This window comes from Rhea pennata, chromosome 17, assembly GCF_028389875.1.
Source record: "Rhea pennata isolate bPtePen1 chromosome 17, bPtePen1.pri, whole genome shotgun sequence".
NCBI classification, from domain to species: Eukaryota; Metazoa; Chordata; class Aves; order Rheiformes; family Rheidae; genus Rhea; species Rhea pennata.
In genome coordinates, this window is record NC_084679.1 from 2,933,114 (window position 1) to 2,953,221 (window position 20,108).

The 20,108-nt window shown below is 37.1% G+C and overlaps 3 protein-coding genes across 4 annotated transcripts in view; 1 reads left to right on the forward strand and 2 right to left on the reverse strand.

Annotated features, from left to right (window-relative positions):
* Nucleotides 1-1,368: 1,368 nt before the first annotated feature.
* On the reverse strand, nucleotides 1,369-10,886 carry RAD9B (RAD9 checkpoint clamp component B). The gene is made up of 10 exons (XM_062590349.1): nucleotides 10,853-10,886; nucleotides 8,832-8,935; nucleotides 8,112-8,226; nucleotides 7,024-7,123; nucleotides 6,094-6,200; nucleotides 4,029-4,135; nucleotides 3,535-3,599; nucleotides 2,860-2,958; nucleotides 1,859-2,123; nucleotides 1,369-1,500 (listed from the first exon to the last, which is right to left on the reverse strand). The coding sequence occupies exons 1-10, from the start codon at nucleotides 10,884-10,886 to the stop codon at nucleotides 1,369-1,371; spliced, it is 1,128 nt and encodes a 375-aa protein (XP_062446333.1).
* Nucleotides 10,887-11,108: 222 nt separating this feature from the next.
* On the forward strand, nucleotides 11,109-15,569 carry VPS29 (VPS29 retromer complex component). 2 transcript variants are annotated; one of them, XM_062589982.1, is made up of 4 exons: nucleotides 11,109-11,182; nucleotides 13,512-13,703; nucleotides 14,108-14,343; nucleotides 14,544-15,569. In XM_062589982.1, exons 1-4 carry the CDS (start codon nucleotides 11,180-11,182, stop codon nucleotides 14,659-14,661), a joined length of 549 nt encoding a protein of 182 aa, XP_062445966.1. In that variant the 5' UTR covers nucleotides 11,109-11,179; the 3' UTR covers nucleotides 14,662-15,569. The 2 variants fall into 2 exon arrangements, with proteins under 2 accessions (XP_062445966.1, XP_062445965.1); XM_062589981.1 differs by lacking the exon at nucleotides 11,109-11,182 and having other exon boundaries at nucleotides 12,536-13,703.
* Nucleotides 15,570-16,541: 972 nt separating this feature from the next.
* KNTC1 (kinetochore associated 1) overlaps nucleotides 16,542-20,108 on the reverse strand; it is a 41,951-nt gene continuing 38,384 nt past the window's right edge. Inside the window, exons 59-63 of the mRNA XM_062590350.1 lie at nucleotides 19,770-19,899; nucleotides 18,557-18,646; nucleotides 17,851-17,996; nucleotides 16,845-16,935; nucleotides 16,542-16,577 (exon numbers count right to left, since the gene is read on the reverse strand). Coding sequence (XP_062446334.1) covers nucleotides 16,542-16,577; nucleotides 16,845-16,935; nucleotides 17,851-17,996; nucleotides 18,557-18,646; nucleotides 19,770-19,899 — 493 coding nt within the window. The remainder of the gene's footprint in view (nucleotides 16,578-16,844; nucleotides 16,936-17,850; nucleotides 17,997-18,556; nucleotides 18,647-19,769; nucleotides 19,900-20,108) is intronic.

Below are 20,108 nucleotides of genomic sequence, written 5' to 3' on the forward strand. Positions count from 1 at the left end.
TTTTTTTAAGTTGACTGCAAGAATTCTGTTTGTTAATGCAATGATATTGTGGCCCAGCCACTAGCTCTTAAGGGTGTTTTTGCTTTCATTTAGACCACTGTACCGTGTTCTCTCAAATCTAGATGTGAATGGCACCATACCCTACTAGATTAAAAAAAAAAAAAAACAAAACAAAACTCTGTTAGGCAAACAGAATTGCCCCCTCTTATTTAAATCAACCAAAGACTAGAAATTTCAGTATTTTAATCCAGTGTGACTTTGGAAGTATTGCCCAATAGCAGTATTCCTGCAAGCTTGTTTGACAGTCAGCAATGTTGGGCAGTACTGTTGTGCAAATCTCCTCAGTTCAGTACAAGTAAACTGCTTTTTCAGTCCAGCAGTATAACAGATCAGTTGTGGAGATGTTCTCCCCCGGAAAAAAAAGAGCAAATGCAATTTTATGGCTTTTTGTTGAGATGCAGTTGCTAGGGGTAAAGAGCCAACATCACTGGCTTGTGTTGGAGGAGGCAGGGGGAGGGAAAAGAACAATGCAAGTCTGGAACACAAGAACATCTTAAACTCATGCTTTTAAACATTTTTTTTAATGCATTTCCATCACAGTGTACAGTAGTGTATAGTATTATCAATTCCTCAGCTCAATATTAGTTCTTTGAAGTTCCTGTAATAATACCAGCTATTATATAGCAATAATGTATTTGGGTATGCCAGAGTGGATGGGTATGTTATGCCATTGCTCATAACTTTAGCGTAGCAGTTTAATTTGCCTGAAGTGGTAACACAATTTGAATTCTCTAGTATACTACTGGAGAGCTGAACATGAAGCGGTTCATCTACAGAATACTTAGTTTACAAATCTCAATCTATTCAATCATGACTTAAATTTATATCATACTATGAATACATGTACAGTTTTAGAATGACCTGTACTGCTGGCTAACATACAGTATTACAAATAGCAGAAAACCCAACCAAAGCTTAGAAACAAACAAAGAAAAAAAAAAACTTGTGTTTAATTCTTAATGATAGATTTCAAAAATCAAGCTGCTGTGAAACATTAGTGAATAAGTATTTAACTTGTGTTAACATAGCAAGAAATTATAGCATTGTGTATTGAATAGAGTTTTATCCTTTTTGTATATTTATCTAAAAAAGAACGTTAGATGTTGGTGAAATTCAGTTTACCATCCTGTTACAAGCTCGGAATACAGGTAAAAGTGGTTTCTGATAAGTTCTAACTTGTCTAAGAACAGTAGGACAGTTTCATAATAGAATTAAACTTCTAAAACTAGAAACAGCTCAACAATTACCATGTCAAATACACTTCTATCTTTATCTCTAAGTAAGGACTATTGCAGACATTTCATATTATTAGAGAACTTGCGATCTCTGGATATTGACAGAATCCTCTTCAGTGTCACTAGCTGTTGCTAAACTATGGAAGATGTGGTTAATGGCATCTTTCTCCTTAAAAGAGACTGCTCCAAAAAACAAGGAATGAAACTGGAAAATGCAATATTTACAAAAGTAAGATACTATGCATGTGATATACATCGGGGTTAATTATTTCTTAAGCCTTTGCCACTTTGACAAAGATTTTAAAATTTGCTTTTTAATCTGCAGTGTTTCGAAGTAAAATACGTGTGCCATCTGCAAATATTTACAGCATTATAATCAAACAGTGATTTTTTGTCAACTATGCTGCTGTGAAGCCGCTTCATTTTCATTGAACTATCGTGTGGAGAACTGAATACCAGTGTAGAGTAACTTAGACTATGTGGAGCATGCAGCTAAATACCAGCTTAAGAACACTATTCCACTGTTTTGTAAAACAACATAGATATGATTATAGTCTCCTTACCTTGTGATAATCGGAACGTGTTGATCTTGCTTCCAACATTGTATAGCCATCCGTCTCAGTTACGGTAGTTCCTTCTATATCTTTATTTGAGATTTTGGGAGAGATTTTTATCTCTTGTTTTGCCACAGGACTTCTAGGTGCTTCCAGCTCCATGTTTTGTGAATTTCCATTCCATTGTGGCTTTCTGGAAGCTATTGCTTCCGAATTACTGTCTTTTTCCACAGAGGTTTTTTCAGACTTACTCATAGACGTCTTCGAGCTGGATGTGAGAGAGTAGGAGAGGTTAGTAACTAGCCTTTATGTATCTTTAGTGGGCCGTCTGAACTTCCTGCTAATTAAAAGCCTTACAGCTTTAGAACAGATTCTCGGCTAGTGTCTTCCCTTCCTCTCTTACTGGAACTCCCTGGAGACTAAACAAAGCAGAGGCAAGTGTGGTGTGTTGCACCTAGAATTGTACTGCTATGCATATTAAGAAATGACCCCAAAATCCCTGCGCTGTCTCTCCTTTTGCTGCAAAAATGGTACCTTAGCACTACCAGTAATGAAAGTTAACACTGTATTCAAGAAGGGAACATCTGTCTAAAACCATTCCTTTGCACACCAGTGACAGGTAAAAGTATGAGAGAGGTGACTGAGGCTGCTCAGGCAAGTGTTGGCTGTCTGCTACTATGGCAGTGCCTATACAAACAGCCGATCGGTAGTTACATGCTTTGGTTAAAAGAATCCACCCGTAGAGGAAGAGACTGTCTCATAGTAGTGCTCTGTCTGTGTCTCGAACTATGTCAGCTTTTTCCTGAACCTTTATAGCTCAGAATTTCCTGTGAACAAAGGTTCTAGTGCTGGGTACCATGTTTATGAATGTCCAATAAGAATTAGAAGATCATTTCCTTTAAATCTGACTTTGCTGGAAACCTTAAACTGATTTTCAGTCTTAAGGCAATCTGCCGCCCTCGCTCACCCCTGAAGCCCGCTGTTACCTTTCCTGCCTTTGTGAAAAGCATGGAGGCTGTTCAGAGGCTGTCTCGTTTTCAATGTCAGATAAGGTAGCCAAAATAAAGCTGGCTTCCAGCACCATATCTTCAATGCTGAAAGCAATTGGTCTAAAAACAAACATTCAGAGACTAAATAGCATGTACAGTGATATGGATTTTGGGGAGGAAGCATAGCTCATGCAATTATGTACGTACAGATTAAAAAGTAACCCCTCTATAAAGATGAAAACCTAATACAAGTATTTGCTACTTAGGAATATAAGATGGCTTCCTACTGCAGGTGGAAATACATCAATGAGCAAATGTTACACAGCATCATACTTAGTTCAGTTGTGCTTTTAAATATGTAAATATTAAAGTTGCACTTTAAACATAAAATATGTTGTTTGTTTAGACTACTAAAGTTGCATGCATTAGACTGAAAACCTGAAATGTCCATGTAACTTGTGGGTGCTCAGCAACCAGTGTGGGTAGCTTGATAATACTGATGCCTGTATTAAATCTCTCGTGTAATAAGAAACTATTTAACTCTGTATTGCAGGTTAATTAGAAATACAGCTTTTGGTAAAAAATTAAAATCTAATTTTATTGTTACAGTTAAATATTCATAGAGTAACCTGCAGACAGAAATTGATTGTAGAGTTGTAACTGCATTTATTTTAGATAGTGTGTTCCAAAACATACTTTCCAGATATGTCGAAATGGATTGAGACAGGAGTACTGGTAGCTTCTGAAAATGCTAGTAGTCCCTGAAAAGAAAGGGTGGGAGGTTAAGTGATGTTTTAAAAACAGAAGAAGAGTAATATTAGAATATAAATTTATCTCAACTGTTGTTTACTCGTGAGAAGGAGGTAAAAGTCTACTACTTCTAGAATGCATTTCTTGCCGTTCCTGACTGGAGTTTTGCCCAAGAAACTTCTGTATATAGACTGCTGCCACTATACTTTCTCCTGATGTTTTAAAAACATTTCCCTTGCCCTTCAAAGGCTATGGCAAGGGATTCTGCAGAGTCCTGAAGATCCTTGCTTTTAAAGCTATTCTTTCAGCAGCTGATAAAAGCTGATGCTGATCGGGAAGCCTGGTAGAACACCTTCACCAGGCACTAGTCTGTATTTTCCAGATTAGATTACGCAGATTAATGGAAAATGTTATATTTTCAAAACAAATTTTTATTTTACCCTCAATTCCTTAAGGCAAAATGTTACTTCAGAATCCACTCCAACTTGAAAGTAGTCAAATTCATCTGGATTTAGTTGTATTTCAGTATGCATTGCCTTTGAAAAGTCTGTTCAAAATAATAAGAAAGTCAAGGGCTCAAAACTGAAATTTGAACTCAACAACGCTATGATTATAACCATGAGCTTTTAACACCAGCCTTGTTTGAACAAATAACTGTATTTTTATAGTGACTAATAGTAACAAATGCCTAGCTGGCTTTAGCTAAATTTTTTCACAATTAAGTAAAATACCTTGGAATTCCTCAAAACATTTAACATATATTTTGGACTTAAAATGGATTTTAACAAAACATCTTTTATATTTCACTATGTGATCTAACCTTAATATCTGCTTTCTTACCTGCAAGCCTGCATTGTCTACAGGCATTCTGCATAAATACTTTTACTAGCTTTTTAGTGTTGCATAGCTGGTAAGACCAAAATGCAGCAGCAGATTAGTCATAACTACTGACAACCATCAGAGGTATAAGAATGCAGACTAAGGTAATTTGTTTTAAAATAAAATCTTTTCCTGACTTTATGTAAGTGGCAGAATGGAAATTAAATTGTTATTAAATTGTTGCTCATTAGCATTAGAATACCCCTGTAGTTATTATAAGGGGTGTGAAAAAAAAACAAGAGAGTACTTCCATGATCCATTACAGTGTCATAGGCATACAGCAACTTAAATAGTGCACTCCTGTGCAGTTTGCTTTCAAAGCCAGGCTGCTAACAAAGTATTCCAAACTATTCCCAGTCTTCTGTTTCTTTGCTTAAGAATTTTCCTTTCTCAGCTTTCAATAAGGTCCAACTGCATGTACAAATATCATCTTGTAAGGTTCCTTAGGACTGTAGAAATACACTCTTATAGTACACCTGCCAAGTTCCATAAGACAGAGCCTACTGCATGCAAATGAAAACAAGTCCAGGCAGAAAGTACAATTTGTTTCTCTGAAAATTAGATATGACTCTGGAAAAATCCAAGCCATCACCAGATGATGAGTACAAAGAATATATTTTGTTTCAGCATATACAGAACATTTGCTGCAGGCAATACATTACGTTACATTCTACACAAGAAGAATGATGCTTTGAATTCCTTCTTTTTTTCCCCTGGTTTGGCTGTTCTTATTTTTGGATAACAAAATTAGATTTTTACCTACCATTTTTTTCACTCTCCTTCTTACAATAACCCTTTTAAGTGTATGTTTCTAAAGTAACAAAATTCCTCATTGAAAACACAGTTTTTTTAGTGTCCTTCTATTTTCAGTAATTTCTTTCTTTCTTCAGTTTCCACTACTTTACCCTTCTCCCTCTCTGTTGCTATAGTTTGTTCTCAGCCCAGTCCCCACCCCTACACTATAGTCATCTTTTTCTAGGTCATTATGCTCAGCTTTGCTCTTAAGCAAGAATGAAAAGCATCTCTTTATTATGTGATATACAAGAACCCACACTTCAGAAACTATACTTTAAATGATATCTTTAAAATTAGTTTGGGTCACACACTGAGAATCTAGATGGTTCTCCATCTCTGATCTGTAAATGGCAGTGCACAACATAAAAAGTTTTAGGCCAGCTAACACACTATATTGCCCCTATATTAAGATATACTCAGTATTTGTATCAATTCCATAACTGCGGTATTCAGATTTAAACAGTTCTTTTCAAAAGCATAAAATGATTTCCTTTTGCGTGCCTGTTACCATGTGTCTGTTATTACAGCACAATAATTACCTTTCTTCAAGCGTGCAGCAAATGACTTAATTTATTTCAACTGGCTGCTCATTCTGGCATTTGCTGCTGATACCAGAAAAAATATTATTAAAAACATATTGTCTTAACATAAATATATTAAATCCAATGGGTGGCAGTCTGATTTAAAATCTGTCTCTGTATGTTCCCTCTCCTAAAAATCTCATTCAGCCACAAAATGCATTTTCCATTTATGCTGCAATGCCTCTTATTATTTATTTAGTTTGCTTGTTTTACAAGTCTCAACACTCTTTCATATTTTGAATTTCCTTACCAGTGTCTTCTTCAGTGTAACTCTTGAAACAAACTTTCACTGGAGTAACAGCTAGGGTTACTTCTTCTTGACTCATTGGAAAGTGAATCATTATATCAGCCAGCAGCCTATAAAATTTAATTTAGCATTAAAATAATTTTATGGGTTACAAATTATTAGCTAGCATTTGTTATTCACATTAGAAATTAAAATTGTTGCAGGGTAGTACTGTTTAAAAAAACTGCCTTTGAAATGTGCCCCTCTTATTAAAATTACAACTAATAACTTTGAAAATCAAATTTGTTATTTCATACTGCTTTGTATACTGCCAAATCAGTCGTATATATACATATATATATATCAATTTTTAGCAAGTACATGTGTATTTTTAGTATATATATCACATATTCTTTATTTAAAAGCTTGCAGTTTTACAAATAATGTTATCATTTTATAAACACATACATAATAGATACACAATATATATAGATATACATCTATATTGAGATGTCTATCTCCAAAGCTTTTATGGTTGATTACTATGATAAAAGCATCTATGCACAAGATGCACTTTAACAGAAATGCTGTCAGGAAATGTACAGTCTAACTGTTTGTTGCCTTTCTTCTCAATAACATGCCAAATCTTGGATTCCTCATTGCCTTTTTCTTTTTTTATTTTTTTTCCTGAGGGTTACTTTTCAAAGCAAAGTTTTGCTTTATTTTGTAAAACACCTTGTACTTTTACCACTGGATTCTTTGCCTATACAATTTAAGCACAAGTTTATTTGTGATATCTGGAAGTTAAGTGAAATACCAACTACTAGTATGTGACATTTAGGACTTCACTGTTTTTGGCTGTGGGGACCTAATCAGGTTTTGATTATGTTAATTACTATGACAGCAGGATTGCAGCATCTATGATTTTTAAAGAAAAATATGATTATTCATTACCTGGATTGGAGTTTAAGTACATTTGGACACATGTGCTTGGCAAAAACAGCCTGTAGTGGATCACATTCTTGAAAAGTCAGATTATGTGTTTTTACAATACCTACGTAAAATGTGTATGAACAAAGATTAATGCTGGCCTATAATTTTTATTGCTTATTAGTATTAATTGTTCATTTTCATAAATCTCAATAAAAAAGGAACCAAGGAATTCAGTCTACCAACTTGGAAATAACTTGCCCACAAGCAGAAAACTGAATTAAAACGCTATCTAAGACTTCTTTCATCCTATTATATATTTCCATCTAAAATCTGTGGTTCTTAAGAATTCACAATGGACAAGTGAACAGCAATGCGTGCAACAAGCACAGGAAAAAAGAAGCTTTCAATATGTAACTCGTAAATAATAGAAATAGTGGGAGAAAGAAAAACAAATCTTTATAGGTCTCTATTTATTTCTAGATAAGCATGAGCTGATGAATGAGGTAAGTTAGCTTATCTGACCTAAGTAATAGAATACCTCATTATTACTAATGCAGGCTACATTTTTAATACTATAAAACACTGCCATTACACAGCACAGCTGTGCAGGCTATATTGATGATAATGGTTCCTTACGAGTTCTGCTGAGACTAACGTTTACAAATACATTGTCTTCTGCGGGACTGAGGCTGTCGGACTTGCTACAAAGCCAAAGAAATTTAAGTATTGAAGCATAAAGACCCAGTAAATTCTCTAGTCCAAATAGCTGCCAGAACAGGATTCCCCTTCCTCTCCTTTTAAATTTCATAATGTATTTTTTTTCATAATTGAATCCAGACTAATTTTAAATGTTGTCAGCAGTGGGCTAACAATTAGTGTATAACATACATAACTACTGAACTGAAGCACAGAAGAAAGCTGACTGATAAATCCTATTGTAACTGATTTTTAACAAAGTGATGTGCATTAAAAATACTAATTATCATGTGAAGAGGCTGAAAGTGTTTGGCATAATGTTCCATCAGTAGTAACACATAATAATTACGCTAAATACTGTCTTCCTGTTTTAAACTGCTTCTGTTTTTAGAAAGTCACTGTATGTAACCTACCATGCTTACAGATAAGCTGAAAAGTTATGTGATGATCATTGATATTTGTATAAATGTTGCATTTCTCTACATTCTTTTCCAGCATATTTACACATCTGAATACAGGAAGAACTGACTATAAGAAAAAAAAATAGTGTAAAGGTTACCAAGCAATTATTATTTCCAAGCAAGTATTATTACCAAGCAAGTATTACTTCCCTAGTCTCAGCAGTTTAAGTCAAGCTCCTGTTTTCATGGCTTCCCAAACTGCTTTGTAAGCAGATACCAAGGTAGCGATAACGATCCTTGCCATCCTGCTTGTCACCAACTACGCAACATGTGGCCAGCAGGCCTGTTTGCTAAACAACAGGTCAAAGCTCTCTGGCTCATACTATTTTTTAAGGTTACAGGAGAAACACTCAAGAGACACAAACATGGTATTTCTTCAGCCCAAGATGAAACTGGTTCAGCATTTGGAAACTGCAAGGTGCAGTTCAGGAGGTACATCTTCTAAACATCATTAAACACAGATGTTCTCGTGTGCAGAACTGCTCAGATGCACTAGAGCTTAGAGCTCCAAACACCATAGCAGTCTTTGGGTTTTAGTCCAAGAATGCTAATATGTCTTCTATATGTCTGAATAATCCCCCCCCCCCCCCCATAATTTGAAAATTGGGCTGATTTGTTGCTTAAAAGGTGTGCATAATAATCCACTAAAATGTACCTTAATTATCAATTTACACGGAAGGGGTAACTGTTTCTCCTTCTGACATGATTCAGACCCAGCTGTCCAGCAGTAATGTTGAAAAAACATAGATGAAAAGAAGATACATGCACAGGCTGACCTAGAAGAATTCACTGATCTTAAGGCAAGCTGGAAAAAAAATGTTTCATTAACTCAAAGCTGTTTTATATTGAACCTTCAACAAAAAGGCTGTCTCTATGCTTCAGCACCATACCTAAGCACAAAACCTTTAAACAGGTATGTCTCAAAATAAACACAGATGCATCATGCATATAATTGTGTTCAAACTAATCATATTCCTGACTGTAGGTCAGAAGCCACTGGTATAATACAGGCATAGGAATCCAATCTAGGTGCATTTTAAGTGTGTGAGTGAAGCCTTTAAGTGTGAATTATTTAGGTAATTCATTTAAGGCTTTTGAGGGATAGGAGCTTGTTTTAATACAATATTAATTCTTGCCCATCCACCTGATGCAAACAAATGAGCAAAGATACTGTATATCACAATACTAGCACCTCAAAAATACTTTAGATATAACAAGAAAGTAGCTCTGCTTCTGATTTGCAAGCTTTCCTGCAAAGTAAGAAGAGCTGAGCCTAATCAGCCTTGACTAGGAAGCCTCTAAGGAAAAGGCAAATTCTGCTGGAAGTGATAGCTGATTAACGGGAGGGCATCCTTCCTGTTGAGTCATAGTAAGGCAGTACAAAAGCACGTTGCTTAGAGGCAGTTTTCCATCTAGTACAAATATAAGCCTTTTGACCCATGACAATAAAAATGAAACCCACAGTATTAATCTGGATGTCCTGGACAAGCTTCAGCTAAGGCAATAAAAACATTAATGAATATTAGGGGCAAAGTAAGATGAATCTTCCATTATATCATCTGCATAATTACAATGACAGAAAATAGCGCATTTGTCCATATTTAAAGTAGAAGAAGCTGAGGGAGAATATAAGTCAGACTGAAAGGTACTTGTAGGTAAACAATTTAATACAAAATCCAATGATTTTCATTTCCAAAAAAGAAAATTTTAAATTACAATAAATGAAATTCACTTACACCTTTTTCTACTGGGTCAAACCAAAATTCATCACTAATACGTGCTATGGCATGTATTGCTCTTCCAAACACTAGTATAAAAGGAGAAAAGTGCAATATGCGTTCTCAGTTAAATGAAAAACAAGCTAGACTACATTTTCTCCGCAATAACTTAAGAGAACATTGACATTGACATTTTCAAAAGCTGCCTCAAATGTTGGATGTCCCTTTGCAGCAACTAGTATGACCTGATGCTTCTGCAAATGAATTTACTGGACAAAAAAAAAAAAAAAAAAAAAAAAAAAAAAAAAAAAAAAGTGAAGTTAGGGATAATGCCTTGCAGGCAGCAACTAGTTTCAGCGAGAGGAAAGCAGCAGGGCAGCTCTAAAGACCTCGCCCTAGGGAACACACAAGGAACCAGCACTGGGGCTTGATACTCAGCTTTGCCCATCCTGGCCCTGGCAGAGCTGCATTTTGCACAAAAAGCAAGGAGAAGTTTAGCTGGGGCTTTGGAAGGAGAGTGAGATGCACGGGGAGGTGTGTAGATGAGCAACAGCTTATCCACCTGAAAGCACCCTAAACCCATTTCTTTGTACTCAAAATCTGAACAACTTTCAGAGGCAGCATGTTGCCTCTTCACAACGGCGTTGGCTGCCTGAGGGGGGAGGCTGCTCCGCACTCCCTGTGGGCACAGCCAGGGGTTGGCAGCGGGTGCTTGTGCTTCATGTCCCGCTTTGCACCGAGGCAAAGCCTCCTCCCGGGGGAAGCTCGCCGCGAGCAGCGCGCTGGGGCCCGCAGGGCGGCCGCAGGCAGCGTGTCCAGGCCCCAGCGCCGCCGCAGCCACCCATCCCAGGCCCACGGGCCTCGCTGGGACGCGCTGCCCCGTGGCTGGGCTTCGCTTCAGCTCTCTGGTGCTTGTTCCCCCCATGCAGACCCCTCTGTCCCAGATGTGCCACCTGCCCCGGGGGCCACCAGTACCTCTGAGGTGGCCCCCCCCAATCACACACTTCATGGTCGGGCAGGCGGAGGGGCCGCCGCTTTCCTCCCTCCCGCCCTTCCCCTCACACGACGGTTCCAAAAAGAGCGGGAAACACCGCAGAACCCCGCGGGGGAGGTGGGGGGGGGGCGGTTGTTTCCCGCTCCTCAAAGACCCGGATGTAGCCACAAAGGCGGCTGTGGCGGAGCGCGTTTTGCGCGTGTTGGCCCTTCGGAGGTGCCGTAGCGGGCGGTTGGAGCCAGCCGCTCGCTTCCGGGAGGAACCGCCGCCCGGCTGTGTGAGGGGGGCGTCGCGCGGAGCGCAGCAGGATGGTGAGCGGCGGCGGCGGCGGCGGGCGACCGGGGCCGCCTCTGCACCGCGGAGCCTGCATCGGGGACCCTCCCCCCCTCCACACGCACACTACCACCCGTGCGCCGTCCCCGCCGCCGCCGCCGGGCCATGGCCCCGCGCCCCCGCGGCCTGGCGGGCGGCCGAGGCCTGGGGCTGCGCGCGGTGGCGGCGCCCGTTCCCTCAGCGGCGGCCGCTGCCCCGCGGCGCCTGCGAGGGGCGGCCGGTAGCGGCGGGGGGAGCCCGGCGGCGGGCAGGTGCCCCTGGCGGCGGGCGGAAGGCCGTCGCGGCCCGGGGCGGGGAGGTTATGGCACAGTAACTGATTTTTTTTTTTTTTTAACGCTTTCTTCATAACATTAAAAATTCATTAATTATTTGCCTGTTCATTTGGCTATGTTTTTCTTTTCTGTTGCTTTTCTTTGGTTTAACATTGATCATGTTTCACCCTGTTTTTCATTCCCCTTGTCTGCAATCAACTTCTCCATTCCAATAAGGCTGGGCACAGAGTAAGTTTACTCCTCTTGGCTGTTGCTAACGCTGGTGTTAAGGGCTTGCTCATGTTACTGGGAGATGGGAACCTGAGGTGATACCTACGAATAACAAAGCGGCTGCTGTTCAAGCCGTGTTCAAGACTGCACCTAAGTTCCTGGTTCACACGAGATGTATCATACTTTGTCATTTTTTTTGTGCTACAGATACATGTGATTATTAAACGCACTTTTTTTTTTTGTTATTGTAATCTTCTAAGCTTTTCATCAATTAAAGGAAGCTGGAACGTGATTTGGGGGAAGTATTAGGGGATCCCTGTTTGTCAGCAAAGGAAATGCTCTTTGAATGCATAAGCTGTGCTCACTTAAGTGAGGTTATCTGTTTTAAGTGGCAGCATAATTTGATTAAGTATTAAATACATAACTAGTATTGCATGCATAAATCCCCTAAACATTGCTTGTTATGGATTTGTTTTTTACACACTTTAAAGTATACTCTTACTAGTATTAGTCTAGAGATGGTATTTTTCACTTGGAATTCTTACAAGACCATCAAAAATGTTTATTTTTCTGTCCTGGACTTGTTTTAAATTGGTAATTCACAAGTTAAAAAAAAAAAAAATTTTGTATTGTTTTACCAATACTTTCAACTGTCTGTTCTCCAAAGATGCATGGCTTTGATACTAGCACTGAAACTTTCTTAGTTAAAAAAGAAAAAAAAAATCTGTAGCCCTCTCCACCTTTTTTTTATTTGTTTGTTTTAATTACCATTAGCATGAATATAGTTGCAAGGCCTAAGAATAAAAAAAAGACAGCAAATATTTGAAAAGGTAACTTCATAGCTTAGTTACCATTATTTATATATGTATGGGCTCTGTCCTTTACAAACACATTTGATGGCTGTCTTTTTAGGAACTGGCTTACTAACAAAGCATTCTTGTTGGGAGATAAACAGTCTCTGATGTGGAGCTCTTTATCAGGATAACAGGGATGACTGTCTTTAGATCCAGTGTTTCTACAATGTAGTAATATAGTACCCATGCTTTACAGAGCTTTTCCTGCCCTTTTTGCATAATTAATTTATTGCTACTTTGCTTGCATTAATTTTTTTTCTTTATTAGCACATTTAAAGCCTGTGATGTTAAACTATTATCTTACTGTGACTGAGTCCTAAACTTTGAAGCCCCCCATTACTATGGTGTTAGAGAATCTTCAGGCATTAAACTTGTGTTCTTCTAACATCTATTTTACTGAAACTATGAATATAAGTGGTAATGGAAACACTGTATACTGTAGTCTGGTTTATCTATCTTCTGTTTAACAAAACTGTTGTCTTACTCTGCTGTTGTTCAGTGGTTCCTACAGTAATGGCTCTGATTGAGCTTCCTATTCTGGTTAACACTTAAAATGCATTGCAGATTTGCTTTTTAATTATTTAAGAGGAAGAATAATTAATAAAAAAAATCAGTTTATTTTAGTTCCCAAATTTGTGTAAATTATATCACATAGTAATACTTTTCTTTTGTTATACCTCTATAAAAAACCAAAGGGCCTGTAGAGGTTTTTGGTTTTAGGAGCACCTCTTCAGCCCCTCGTGTTTTTAAGGCCCTTGTCTCAGCATCATTCTATATTAATAAGGGCCATAGTTTCCCCTTAAATACACATAAATTACATCACCATTTCATTTTTTATTTTAATTGCTTTTATATCAAAGGCAAGATTATGAAGCTGAGAAAAATACCGCTTTTTTTGTTTTCTGTTGATTCTTGCTGATATTAATAAGGATCCGTAATGATCTTTCTTTCCTGCCATGACACCTGATAAGTTGGTGTTAGTATTAGGAGATCTTCACATTCCACACCGATGCAACAGCCTTCCAGCTAAATTCAAAAAACTGCTGGTTCCGGGAAAGATCCAACACATTCTCTGCACAGGAAACCTCTGCACCAAGGACACTTATGACTACCTCAAGACTCTGGCTGGGGATGTTCATGTTGTGAGAGGGGACTTTGATGAGGTATGTGCCTCTCTTACATATCGGCAATATTTAGCTTATTTGTAATTTAGGTGTAAGTGAGCAAACAGAGCATAGAATTAAGAGAAGCAGTGTGAAAATCAAATTGAGCAAAACAGTTGTGGTTATGATCAATAATGTGACTTGCCCAAGAAATTGTATACTTAGCCAAGTCTAGGACTCTGGCAAACAGGATGTGCTGTTGTCACATCATTGAAGTTCCTTGCATTTTATTAAGTTCTGAACACTTTTCATGAAAGGAGCTTTGTAGCTGTGTAGTAGGACTAATTACGCAGTATTTTCATAAGCTCTCCACTTTCCTTGGTGTTGCATAAATATTTTAATACAAACTTGTATAGCTAATCCAACTTTTTTTTTTTTTTTTTTTTTTTTTTTTTTAATTTTAGAACCTGAATTACCCTGAACAGAAAGTTGTAACTGTTGGACAATTCAAAATTGGGCTGATTCATGGCCATCAGGTTATTCCTTGGGGCGATATGGCCAGCCTGGCACTGCTACAAAGGCAGTTTGATGTGGACATCTTAATTTCAGGACATACACACAAATTTGAGGCATTTGAACATGAAAACAAATTCTATATCAATCCAGGATCAGCTACAGGAGCTTATCATGCCTTAGAGAAGTAAGTGAAGTGGGGATTTCCTGTTACACTTCTCATTGATAACAAAATTGAAATGATACTTAAAGCTTGGATTTGATTGTACTATGCCACAAAATTCAAATCCATGTTTCTTGGAGTAATTTCTGCTAAGAAGTCTAATAGTCAAACACCAAGGCTATTAAATATACTATTAATATTTTCACTTTTCCCCCTCTTTCTAGCAACATCATTCCTTCATTTGTGCTGATGGATATCCAAGCTTCTACAGTAGTTACATATGTTTATCAACTAATTGGAGATGATGTGAAAGTAGAAAGAATTGAGTACAAAAAATCTTGAAGTGTCTTTGCTTGTCTGAAATTCTTACCATCTCATTCTGGAACTGCAAGTTACTGCAATACTTGATTGCTAGTTTACAGTACTATACTTATTTGCTAACAGCTTAACAATGTAGCTCATTGGTATCAACTCCAAACCAACAATGTGTTTGCTTATTTTCTTTTGTATGATTTGATTTGTAAAAATACCCCATTAAAATAACTGGTTTAAATACTTTCCATAATCTTGTAATAAGTTCTCTTCACTTCATAGAAAAGCTAAGCTTTATGAACCATTGTTGATAAATGCAAGTTATACCTGCTTTTAAGGTATCTATCAGTACTTTTTCTTGATAATGCTCAACAAACAGCCTGATGTGGATTTGGTGTTATATCTAAAGGATAAACTTAGCATAAGCCTCTTGTAACAGGCTTAAACATATTAAAGATTGGGGCTCTGGGAGGCATGCTTCAGAATCCATTTGATATTAAATTTTCTCATTCCAAATTAAGTTGAAAGAGTAAATGGATTGATAGATTCTGAAAAAGATTATAATCAGCTCACAACAGTAGTAATTTCACTGTAGAAAGTTTAGTCTTTATATTCAAAGTGGTTTAAAACAACTTGTATGCTTTACTGAATTATGGTCTAATTAAATCTGTAATCAGTGGAGAGGGGCTTTCCTTTACTTGGCTTATATATCTGTGTATCTGACCCTGTGTATATACACAACTTACATTATTTAAAATGTTTGTACATGGAATTCTGTATGGCACTTGTACTACTACTGAGGACTAAAAAAATTGGTTGTTCAAGAGGACTGGAACTTTTGGCTCTCCTACTATCAGCTGGCTGTAGGAAACTGATTGTATTTAACAGTTCCCACTTTTCATGACTGCTAGTTTTCCAATAAAAACATTTTATCTTTTTGTCTTCTACAGAAAATTTAGAATTCAAAAGTAGCCTGTTTGTTTTGCATATTTGTATGACTCTTACCTGTGCAGTATGTGTGAAAAGCTGTACAGTATTACCTTTGTTATGAAAGTTTGAGTTAGACTAATGGGTTATCCACAAAACTTAAAGGATCAACTAGGATCCTTTTCCTGTGTCATAAGCTTTGACTCAGTACCCTCATTTCTGTTCACAATAAACATGCTTTACCTTAGAAAAAGCTAAAGGATTTCATTCTGGCACCTCAGGGGAAAAAAGTTAGGTTTAGTAAACCTGCAGGTATTGCAGCAAAATACATACATACTTACTGCTTTATTTTGCTAGGGAACTACAGAAAGAACAGTTTAAAAGAAAACTTCTGCAAATGTTAGTTTCCATTAAGAAAGGTCAGTGACTGAGTACAGTGTGAACTTACTGACAGCATCACTGAAAAAGCTTAAAGAGTACTTTAAGGCCAAAAATCATATTGTCAGTTTATTCATGCTCACTGTAATTAAAATTAGAATTTGTCTACAAAGTGTATTTACATGAAGTACATCAGCAAGTATAGTTTAGAAGAGCTAAGCACAATTACAGAAAGTGCTGTTTATGTGAATGAGAAGTTTTAGAGAGATTCTGATAACAGAAACACAGAGGAAATAGTATAAGGTTAATGGAAAATAAGCTTGATTCATCTGAATATCAAAATGCAGAGTAAGAACCTTGCTGTTTAAAGAAACAAGAAATCCTGCTGTAAATCTAAACTGTTTCAACTGAGATGACTGATAGAATATTTCTGCTGGTATGAAGAAAAAACAGCCCGTATCAGTTAAAAATCTGAAAAGCTTGTGGTAGCTTTTGTTAAAAGAGCATTAAGGCTTTAGTGCAGCACTAGTTGACAAGAATATTCCCAATGCTTGTCACTAATCATGCCAGTAGAGGGAGAAAAGACAAAGAGTAGATGAAGACTATCAATCACAGGTCTCCTCTGGTCCATTCTGAAACACCTGGAAGGTAAGAGAACAATATTAATAGAGCTTAGGAAAACCAGATATAATCTGAGTCCTGTAAAGGTACTTAAATTTTTAAAGCTTAGCACTACATAGATGTGATGAAAATACATTTTATTTGAATCTGTAAATAAATATTTTACTATATACAATATATTTTACTAAAAATATTGGCTATTAGCTTTTAGCAAAAAGTTAAGTGAAAGCTGTTCTTTAGAAACAGGGAAACAAATACTCATCAGGTATAACGGTGGTTTGTTTTACCTTCAGAACATCAGAAGTTGATGCATCCACTGGAGTGGGATTTCCACATTTCTCTTGATACTCTCGTATTAGGGCCGTTGCATCATCAGTGCTGTAAGAGGCAAAATTTTTCCAACTTAATCAACTGAAGTTCTCTAAAAAAGAGTTTAGATTATGTACACTGAAGTACAAAACAAGGTATGAACCCACAATTTTGAAGCCAGATATGTCCAACCATTTCCCAGTAAAGGAAAACAAGCCATGACAAGTCTAGCATTTTATCTTGTGGCTGTTAGTAAAACTCACGTATACTATAATTTAAGTAGTTATTTGTTGGTTCCTATCATGTTCTTACTACAGTATAACTGGTAACAAACTATCTTGGAATACTGAAGACTAAGTATTTGGGATGTATACTCAAAGTTAGCAGCTGTGCACAATGAGCACAGGTGCTATGTGTCACTGATATACTGCTGATTTAGCACTGCCCTGCAGTAGGTTCAGTGGCAATATTTAAGTGAAATCTGATAGGTATTTCTAACTCTTAAAAAACTTAGTAGCCAACCCACTCCTACATCTTGAGTACAGACAATTTGTTTGTTGTTTTTAAAGTATCCTCTCTGCTGAAGCTGTGACTGTGTGATACTACTGAACTGAACTCACCTGAAGGTAAGGTAAACTGATTCAAAGCAAAAGCATTTGCTACTTCAGTCAGGTTGCTTCTGCTATTTTAACGGACTAACATCTGCTTGCCAGTTTAGGGGTAATAAGCTGTTACTTTGGCTCAAATACATTGTGAAACTGTCCTCTATGCATGCAAAGTAGCAAGGTGAGATTTCTCTTGTTTTTTGATTTTTTTTTTCTTTTTTAATTTTGGCAATACTTCTAAAAGTCTTAAGTACTTAAGATTCTTAAATACTGAAACATCTCCAGGACTTTAAACAACTAAAACCAAAGTAAAGGAAAGATTCAGTTTCTATGAGTAGCATCAGCAATGCATTATCTGTTTTACCTTCTATTAACCTACCAATTCTTGCTGGCAAAATAATCCACTAGTTCTTTAATTCGGTGAGTGTTCATCAGTTGTTGCTTCAATAGTGAAAAATACTTAGTTGTTAGAAATTTTTCATATAGCTTCTCATTTATGATGCTGTCCAAAATTAAAGATCTAATCTGAAAAGTAGTAGATAAAATTTTTAGTAATGGAAAAGTATTAATATTTTAAACATAAGAATCTTAATCCCTAAATAATAAGAGTTCAGATCTTTATTGCCAGATTACTGTAATAACCAGGATTTTTTTATTATTATTTTTTAAAAATATGCTGCAAAACGGCAGAATTTATGAAGGCTGACCTCAGATTCAGATAGCAGAATGAGTTAAGAAACTTGCCCTTAGGAAGTCAAGGGAGGGTAAAAGAGAGTGCTGTTTTGTGAGCCCTTTGGCTTTTTTGCATAACATGTTTAGAAAAATAAAGTACTGCTGCTGCAAACATGCTGCCCTAGAGATAGGGACAGTCTGTAACATGGCACTGTTTAAAAAATATTGGTCAGCTGCACCAATAATAAAGTACAAAAATGCCTGGAAATCATTAGCAGCATTTTTTAGAAGTGTGCATTTTGCCAACTGATGCTTGGCAAGATCAAGGTAGAGAGAAAAGGGGCTTTATGTACACTGACCCATCAAGAAAATCTGTAAGTCAAAGCCAAGAGAAATAGATGTTATTTATTTACCTGAGATGCAAACCCCGCTATTTCTCCAGTGTTCATGTGTTCATCTATTTGTTGCAGTACAGTTTCCATGTTACATGTTGATAATAAACCCTTGCAAAAAAGGATACAAAACATTCATATTCTATGAATGATTATAATATAAACTCTTTCCATTCAGAACAAGTAATTGATTTATTCATGAATAGCTTGTATTTTGAGACACTGCATACAAATATGAAATTCTCAAACCAGTATCTGTGCAGTTTGACTGAAAGAATAGTATTTTTTTATTATATTTAATTCCAAAATGTTATTTTGCTGTAGTTGTTATCATAGACTTTCTTTGCCACTTTGTCATTGCCAGCAGACTAAATTTCTTATACTAGTGCTATAACTTAGGAAAAAAATCTTCTGAGCTTGAGCTTTAAACAAAGGGAAACCTAAGAATAAGATGCTTTTACTTGTGCAAGTGTTGACAGGATAGACATGGGAGCTCCCTATAGTGCTTCATCAGGCAGAATGACACAGAGCACAAAGTCATGGAAATGAGAACGCAAACAATGAAGATGCGTGAATGTGGAGGATGTGGCTTTAAGGCAAAAAGGTTTATGTCAGAACATGTGATGCTTATCAAGCATCTTTCTAAAGAGGTGGGAGCTCAAAACCTTAAATGTTTGTCTGAAGTAAGAATCTGTGCTTCTCTTACAAGCTGCTGGAGACTAGCCCACTAATAGCTCCTCAGCAATTACGTAAGTTTGCATCAACTTCACACTGTTTTGGCATATAGACTTCTTTTTTTCCTTCTTTTCATGTGCACTGACTATTCACCATAAACAAACACTGAATATCAAGGAAGGTAATACTTCAGTAAATATTTAGAGGAAGTGGACAGACAAACAGCTGCTCAAGGCCTCCGCTGGGCATTACAGGCTTTGTAACTCTGCAAAACCGTGTCTAATCCACAAAAGGCAAAGTTGCATGACAAAGCAGCTGGGGATGATTTGAAGCTAGCTGATTTTCCTTTAAAGAAAAAAAAAAGTAGGAAGTGTTCACATGATCCCTTTCAGAAGCAGAAATTTAGAGTAATAACCACTGTGGGTGGAAGGTGCTGAGTAGCTGGCTCAGCAGCAATGTATTCAAATAAGCTAGAGTTAGAAGATATCTTTCAGTCTCTGTTGGAAATAACATGCTTAAATGAATCTCTTTTGGGCAGCTGAAACACACACTTGTTTACCTGAATTTGCTGCTCTCGTTTCTCAGACTGAGGAATCAGCAAGAGGCATCCCAAAGCAAAAGCTGGAAGGTCCAGCTGTGCATATTGTTTAGCTATTCCGACAACATCCAAGTCAGCCAGAACAGGACACCTTCAGAAGATTACGAAGAAAGTTCTCAGCCATAAGATGTATAGCTAGATGTCCCAAATATTTTCAGCAAAATTGCTTTAAGATTTTTAAGATGGATAAAATATTTTTTAACCTCATCTTACTTTCAGAATGGGACAACCTAAATCAGTTGAAGTTTCACAGAATACAAATACATAGTGATTTTCTGTCTTAAAAATTTTGAAAAGTCA

Bases quoted from the DNA above. Each gene is read 5' to 3' on its own strand.
- RAD9B (XM_062590349.1), bottom strand. From the start codon at position 10,886: ATGAAGTGTGTGATTGGGGGGGGCCACCTCAGAG. The intron at 8,227-8,831 runs GTAAATTGATAA...TTTTTCTTATAG, and splicing joins GAAACAGTTACCCCTTCCGT to TCAGTTCTTCCTGTATTCAG. The intron at 2,959-3,534 runs GTATGTTTTGGA...GTTTGTTTTTAG, and splicing joins CATTTCGACATATCTGGAAA to ACCAATTGCTTTCAGCATTG.
- VPS29 (XM_062589981.1), top strand. From the start codon at position 13,497: ATGACACCTGATAAGTTGGTGTTAGTATTAGGAGATCTTCACATTCCA. The intron at 13,704-14,107 runs GTATGTGCCTCT...TTTTAATTTTAG, and splicing joins TGAGAGGGGACTTTGATGAG to AACCTGAATTACCCTGAACA. The intron at 14,344-14,543 runs GTAAGTGAAGTG...CCCTCTTTCTAG, and splicing joins GCTTATCATGCCTTAGAGAA to CAACATCATTCCTTCATTTG.